We start from the raw sequence: 7,967 nt of genomic DNA on the forward strand, positions 1-7,967 counted from the left end.
ATTAAATCAGTTCCCATTCAACCATCAAATCTAAAGGTTGTGCGTTCCTAACAAACAAACAAGCGAAAAAGACATTCATTTCATTTACAAAATTTTATATGAAAAAAAAATAAAACCACAAAAAGCGTAATTTTCCGTACAAGCAAAAGAAACAAATACTGATTCATCGGAAAACGAAAGAATAAAAACGAAATTAACGTGATTTGTGAAGCAAAGTGAAAACCAAGCTAAAAGACTTACAAATTTCAATAAATTGTGTAATTCAGAGAAAACAAAAAAAAACTTGTTAATTAAAATACCAACAAAACCAAAGCAAACAAAAATGGCTGTAGCTTTCTATATTCCCGATCAAGCCGCTCTAATGCGTAAGGCTCGTCAACAAGAGCAACAAATTTTGGCAATGCGTGAGGCCCATTGGCGTTATGTGGCCTCGGTGGTCTACGATGTGTTGAGACAGTATCTACAAGCCACACCATCGATACTTGGCCGAACATCCAGCAGTGGTTCCACACAACAAGACAAATCATCCAACTCCAATAAAAAATAAATCAGCCTCCAGAAATCTCAACTAAACCAAATCAAATGGGGGAAAATTCAAAGATCCAGCCTGCCAGCCAGCCTACCAACAAAGATGCCATAGTACAAACAAATTTAAAAATAATTTTTGTCTCCAAACTTACAAAAAAAGCCGTCGGCTCAAAACAACGAAATTCAATATAAAAAAGCTTTTTTTCTAATATTTTAAGAATATCTTTTAGTTAGGTTTTATTTTGGTAATTCATTTTTTTCTATTTTGTAAATTCCCAAAAAAAAACAAAACAAAATAATTTCCAAAACTCATCAAAGCGATTGTGATAAGAATTTTCGTTGATTTTTTTCTATTGTATTTTTTTGTATTGGCAAAAATCTATTCAAATATTATTTTTAAATGAAAATGTTGTAGTTTTTTTGAATTCCACCCCCAAAATTAAAGCATTATGTAAAATATATAGTTTATAAGCATTATTTTAGTTTTAAACAAAAAACCCCACTATTTCGCCTAAACAAACAAAAATTGTATCAATTTTTGTTTATATTATTATTAATATTAATTTTAGTTTTAATATGATGACAAAAAAAAGTAATACAATTAAACAAAAAATTAAATATTAATAAAATAAAACAACATTTTATAAACAAAAAAAAATATTTAAATTGTTTTCATTTAATATTGATATGAGGGGGACATTGACTGGGTCATAGGGAAATTGTTTGACTCAGTGACCAACAATAAGGACAGGGGTTAGTGTTCTATATTTTCGATGTGTGATATGAGACACAAAATAATTACAAACAAATCAGAATACACAAAGAGAAAAAAAAGAAAAAATAAAAGTAGGAACTTACAATTTAATTATTTACAAAGAGAGAAAAATCTAAGAATCATATTTTAATACCCTATATTTTCTCAATAAGAACTTAATATTATCCTCAGATTATTGAGGGCAGTTACCCTTCCATATACACTGGCCTTATTCCAAAAATTATGTGATTTTTCCTTGAAAAAAAAAAAACATCAACAACAATTATACAAAATAAGGAACTTCGTCATTTATCTTTTGTGGACAAGTAATAAATTAAACAATGGGATTTCTTACTTCCGCATAAGATCAAAGCAAGGTATAATTATAATATACATATGGTAAAAATACATTGCAATTGTCTCGAGGCATGGCAACAACTATATGATGTCCAACTTTATAATATTTTGCAGCCATCTTTGTTTGAGGTGATTTTTACGGCAATTGCTACCATATATTATTTACCACAGCAAAATATTCAGTATTTAAATAAATTGCATTGTTTTAAAAATAAACATGTTTTAATGAGGGAGGTATTACACAGAAAACACAATATTGATATATTTTTTTTTATTTTATATATATTATATTGTAATTATAGCGAATAATGTTGTATAGGTAATTACCGGGAATAATGAAACAACCATGCCTTGTTAAATGACTTCATTTCGTAATATGAAAACGGGAACAAAGAAAAAGGTATATGCGGTGACGTTGATTTTCAGAGTCAATGTCAGATTTTTGTAATTGTTTTGTAGTACTCTTAAAAAACAGTCAATTTTATTGAAAAATGTGTCTAAAATTCCGTAAACACCTAATGTTGGGGGTACGTTTATATAGGGGCTAACCTGAAATTTGAGTAAGTATTAATAATTTTTGGTATGTGCATTTGCTATACAATAAGAACCCAAAATACTAAATTGCAGCCAATTCGGTTGAAAAACTTTTCCACAATTCCCTAAATACCGAATATTTTAAGGTACCGTTTTCTGGGGGCTACCCTGAAGCTTGTATCAATATAAATAATTTTCAGTACTAAGATGTGCTATACCATGAGGACCCCAAAAACAAAATTTCAATCAATTCGGTTGCAAAACGTGGTTCAAATCCCCATAAGACCAAATATTTGGGGTACCGTTATATGGGGGCTACACACAAACATGGACCGATATATCCCATTTGCAATACCAAACATCGTAATTTGTTATTCCCTCCACCATGAGGTAGACATTCGCAACAGACAGAAAATCGGTATTTACCCTTATCAGTTGGCATATCTGCCAGGAAATTTTGTATCGTCTCAGAAAATGAATCGATAAATTACAAATAATTACGTAGACAAAAATTAGCTGAACCTTTAATATGCTGAATATAAATTATATGTAGGCATTATTTCGACAATCCACTTTGTCCTCCCATTTACGCCAAATTAATGACACTTAAGAGGGAAATAGGTATAAACACTAAAAAATACCGAAAATGGAGACCAATGTGAAAAAATTGATCTGCATAAAAAAGGTTTCTGCCAATAGCCCGGAATGCCAAATTAAGGCCACAATGGTGGGGTTAATTCGATCATCTAACCGAAAATGGCCCAGATTCTAATATGTCATTATAATAATCATGCGCAGCAGCCAGACAGACATTTATAAATCGATTTCAAATTGTCTGAAACGTGTTTGATGCAAAAACACATGGGATCTAAAACCGATATTTCGATGAGGTACAGTTTTTGCCGCACAAAGTGTATATGATCTCATTAGCCAAAAGGCTGGGGATAAAAAAATATTTCCGATATCACCAAAATATTTAAAATTGGGGCCTTCCACGGAGCCACACCAAATCGGAAATAAAACATCAAATTATATTTAATTCGTTTAAAAATGTTGTTGAGATCCTGGACATATTTAAAATAGGTTAGGTTGCCACATTTTTTTGAAGGAAAAATTAACCATCAAGAAAAAAGCCCAAATTTAAAATTTAACAATTTCGATATCGGAATACTTTTCAAAATACACCCACACCAATACGTAGACCGATATATCCCAATTTCAATACTGAACATCCTTGAAGTAGTGACAATAGTTATGCAAGGTATGTTTTAAATATTACGTAGTCTATAGAGATTTAAACGGACAGACAGACGAATATGGATAAATCGATGTAAAATTTTAACCTGGTTAAACATTTATATATTTCGGTTATTCAGTTGGATTTAATAATGACCTACTTTGCAGGTAAATTTCTCCTAAATCTATATCGATTTTCATACCATAATTTCACCATCAAGCTGATGGACGAACCCACAGTTCTATGTTACATTCAGCTCAGACCGACAAATTGCAAATAGCTCCACAGCAGACTTATCTAATAATAAAGCTAATTTAATTAATATTTCCATGATTTTTATTGTTTATTGCTGCAGGAATTTCTTGACGGTTGTCTTATTTTGTCCAATGTCTTATTTTTAACGAGAAAGCATAACACTGCGTTACAGTAACGAATATTTTGTATTACTATTCTACCTCGACTTTACAGGGATGGGCAAATTCTTCTACTCCTTACAGGAATAAATTGTACCTTCTAGATTCTCAGGATAAAAGACATGGGTTATGGGTGTTGACATTATTTATCATAATTTCACACGAAGACAAAATAAGTAAAACACAGAATGTTGCGTTATTTTTTATTTTTCTCCAAAAAAAAAAGAAGAAGAAACCAACGGAAATAAAAACAAAATGCAAGACTGCAATGACAACAAAATGTCACAACATGGATTATGACAATTTTTTATGGTTTCCAGAAGGCAATACCCATAATCGCGCAATTGCAAAGACAACTGCTGTTTTAGCACGTTTTGTGACAGAAAAAGAAGGGGCAAAAAAAAAGGACAAAACCTTGATAAAAAAAAAACAAAAGAAAATTGCAAAGTAATAAAACTAAACGGAAAATGTAAAGTTTGTTGCCACTCCGCACCAGGTTTTTATTACAGCAGCTCAAACAAAACAATAATAACTGCAATAATAGTAATAATAATACATTAAAAGCAATCCGTCTATGATTATTGCAGTGTGTATGTGTCACGGCGACACACCTTTTCTTCGCGATGTAACCACAAATGTGACACTTTTTGCATTTCGCTGCAAGCGTATTTACCCTTAACATATCAAAATGATGGATTTTAATAGTTTACCATAATATCCTTGAATGAATTTTTATGATTTTGAATTTTCGTTTTTTTTTTTTAATTCAACTAACAAACATGCGTGGCAATAAACCATTAATCCATGAACAAAGTTTTCAAAGATTTTGCCCCACCCTTTTTTCGGTACAAGGTTTGTAGAGGTTTATTTTGTTTAAAGAAAACGTCCATAAAATTAGTAAAATTGCAATAATAAATATTGGGAAAGGATAAAAACAAAGAGAAAAAGGGATATATCATCCCCAAACCAATATATGTATCATCGTAATGTAAGCTATTTGTATCTGCTAAAATATGTTCGTGTTGTGATGACAAAAATTGGACGAAACCCGTCAAATTGAAGCCAGTAATTTAATTATTTGATAGAAATAAGTACGCACATTTAATACAAATTCTATAATAAAACCAGTGAGCGGAGCAGTATAGTCGGACAGGGCCGACCATACGAAAATCTAACAACAAATATTACTAATATTCAATACATCCCTTCTAATTACTTTTCCAGATTCCCTTCAACGTGGGTTGTGTTGTGATGTTCGGCTTTCAATTGTGGCCTGTAGATCGACTCGAAAAACCCCCAAAAAATGAGTTTACGGCCCACTTCATCCCAATATTATTATCTTATCGTCATCGAAAATTATAGACGTTGTCCTTGACCATACCTGGATCCTCATGGAAAATTTCAAAGCGATCAACGCTATATTTTCGACCTCTAATGCGGCAATAGGTTACTAAATAATATAGGAATACGTAAGCTCCTGAAAATATTTACGAGTAACTCCCACATCAGAGTACATAAGCCAATATAATTGGTATCAATTTAAAGGCCAACCTCTCCTCTGGGACATACTATCAACTTCTCGGGTCAATGTCCTTTAGGAGTAAATATATACGCTATAGAATACAAATTTTGTGATTGTTCACACAAAAGTCAGGGTCCATTTGACCCGCTAAATATTGACCGATTTTTATCAAACCAGGCATACTTATTCTTTGGCCCGATCCCCTTCTCCTTGTAAAAATTCGCGATGTTTGGGCCATAATTGCGCCCTCTGGAGCGATCAGAAAATCAGACAAAAATAAAGTTGTTGGTCCATTTCATCCCCAAAATATTAACCGATCTTTACCAAAAACATTAGGGGTCTTCATTGAGCAGAACCCATCCTACATGCAAAATTTCGTGAAGATTGGTCCATAACTGTGGCCTGTATCGTGTTTACAAATTATAATGGACAGACGGATGGTCACACATGTCTAGATCGACTCAGCGGGTCGAGATATGACGATCGGTATACTTAAAGGTAGGTCTAGGACCAATATTTTAAAAAATCCAAGCCTTATGTAGACCCTGGAAAAAATTATTTGAAAAATCCACGCCTTATGTAAACACTGGAAAAATTATTTAACAAATCCGCGCATTATTTAGACTGTAAGTGTCTTTATAACTCCTATTGAAAAAGCAGGGACTATAATGAAAAGGCGGTTAAGAAACAAACCCAAAATAACTGGAAGAAAAATGACTCTGTTCATAGGCTAACCAATCTCTTCTTTTTCCAAATAACGAAAACAAAATAATTATTTTTTTCTGAAAGCTTTCTGAAAAAGGACAATATTAACTCATTCCAATGCATATCCTGCAATCTGATGACATACCTCAGTTCATATCCAGATTAGAAAAAATATAATTTATTATGTTAGTCAATTTTGGATTGTTGTGATGGCCCAATAATTAATATGCTCTTACACAAAATTGTGGAGAATCATTACAGATTTGGTCATGGTCGGTTACAATGTATAACATAAGGGTAGTTCGCAAAGATTGTTGAAATTAATGAGTCTTATTTGCGTGTTTCTATTAGCAACATGTTAATGATTGTAATAATGGGATGAAATTAGGTTAGACAGGAATTCTGTAGAAATCCTCGACGTGTCTCCATAAAATTCTTGAACAAATATTTTTGCAACATTTGAAGTCAGTAAGTCGTACACGAATATCACAATGTTCTTAAGGAGTATCTATAAGAGGAATTGGAAATTATGATGTGAGAACATTACAACATATTTATATCATGTGCCTTTAAATGTTTAAAAAATTGTATTGACATTTATACCTTACCAACCAATTTTTTGTTAACTTTATTTTGATTTCATTTATTGACTTCAAAAGTACCTTCTTTCTAACATCCTAACTATCTCATTCGTCATGTATGTCTAACGAATCTAATTATAATATAAAATTATATCTAAACATATTTATCTTAATCGAATTTGTGTTGATGTTTTTTTTTTTTTTGTTTTCATTCCCTTCTCCAATAAGGATAATGCGGATTGTTATATCGGAATATTTCTTGAACTAAAAGTATTTACTTTCATCTATAAAATATTCATTCATTGCCGTCGTCAGTCGTATATACGACGGCATCTAATGACATATCCATAATTAATAATGTTTTCATGATGATTCGCTTATGCTTTAATCGAATGACTGTGTGCGTGCTTTCAGTTTCCTTTGCGGTAGTGTGGGTGAAGAGATTCGTGTCTGAAGAATCCTTATTAACATTGACTTTCGATATATCCGTTTCCCCCCCAAAAAATAAAACTCCACCTACTACCACATGTCAAGTTGTTGTGCATAGAAAAGCCATCAATCATAAAAGAATTTCCGTGTATCTTGGCTTCTAAGAGGGAAAATATTGTGGCTTTTGTGCGTTTCCATGTCGCTCTGTGATGAGTTTTTCCTTATGAAAATAAATGATGATAAACATCGGTGATGATAATTTTTATGCGGCTCTTGAAGCTATTATTTTTATAACAGTATTGACTTTGAATCCTTACAAATTTCTTAAGATGACCATTAGCTCACCAGTTATTCCTATTAATGTTATTATGGCATGATGATGAGTAATAAGCTTTGTAGCTTGAAAATGACAACATCTTTTAAGAGTCACCAGCCACTCGACTACTTTTCGAATTAATAAATAAAATAAATGATAAATTAGTTTTTTTTTTTTTTTTTTTTGGAAAAAATTTACAACATTTTTAAAAAGAAAACTGAAAAAATTATAAAATTGTTTCCGTTTTGCCACATATTATCTTCAATTAGGATATTATACAGATTTTGCCGTACCTCTATTATGACAAATTTATTTATGAATGATTGAATATTCCCAAGAAGGTAAGAGTAGATCTTAGACCCTATAGACAAAACTTACTGCCAAAAATATGGCCTAACTTGAAGATATTTTAGAGATTTTAGACCTATCTTCCAAAAGTCATGGGTAATTTTTGGTAAGTTCAAGGCCCTACCCCAATTTTCTAAGTTAAGTGACTGCAGTTTTATATTTCGTGTACTTCTGGCAACAATTTACAATGGCGTAGTTCCCATATAAATGTCGCGTTCGGTTTTAGGAATTTTTAAACTACAT

The 7,967-nt window shown here is 31.8% G+C and overlaps 1 protein-coding gene across 1 annotated transcript; it reads left to right on the plus strand.

The window, feature by feature from the left end:
* The first annotated feature begins 310 nt into the window (after positions 1 to 310).
* On the plus strand, positions 311 to 547 carry LOC133338334 (cell death protein rpr). Its single transcript, XM_061546510.1, has one exon. It carries the CDS (start codon positions 323 to 325, stop codon positions 545 to 547), a length of 225 nt encoding a protein of 74 aa, XP_061402494.1. The 5' UTR covers positions 311 to 322.
* Positions 548 to 7,967: the final 7,420 nt, after the last annotated feature.

Source organism: Musca vetustissima, unplaced genomic scaffold (assembly GCF_032173495.1).
Source record: "Musca vetustissima isolate MV318-11 ecotype Yass unplaced genomic scaffold, APGP_CSIRO_Mvet_v1 utg31368, whole genome shotgun sequence".
NCBI classification, from domain to species: Eukaryota; Metazoa; Arthropoda; class Insecta; order Diptera; family Muscidae; genus Musca; species Musca vetustissima.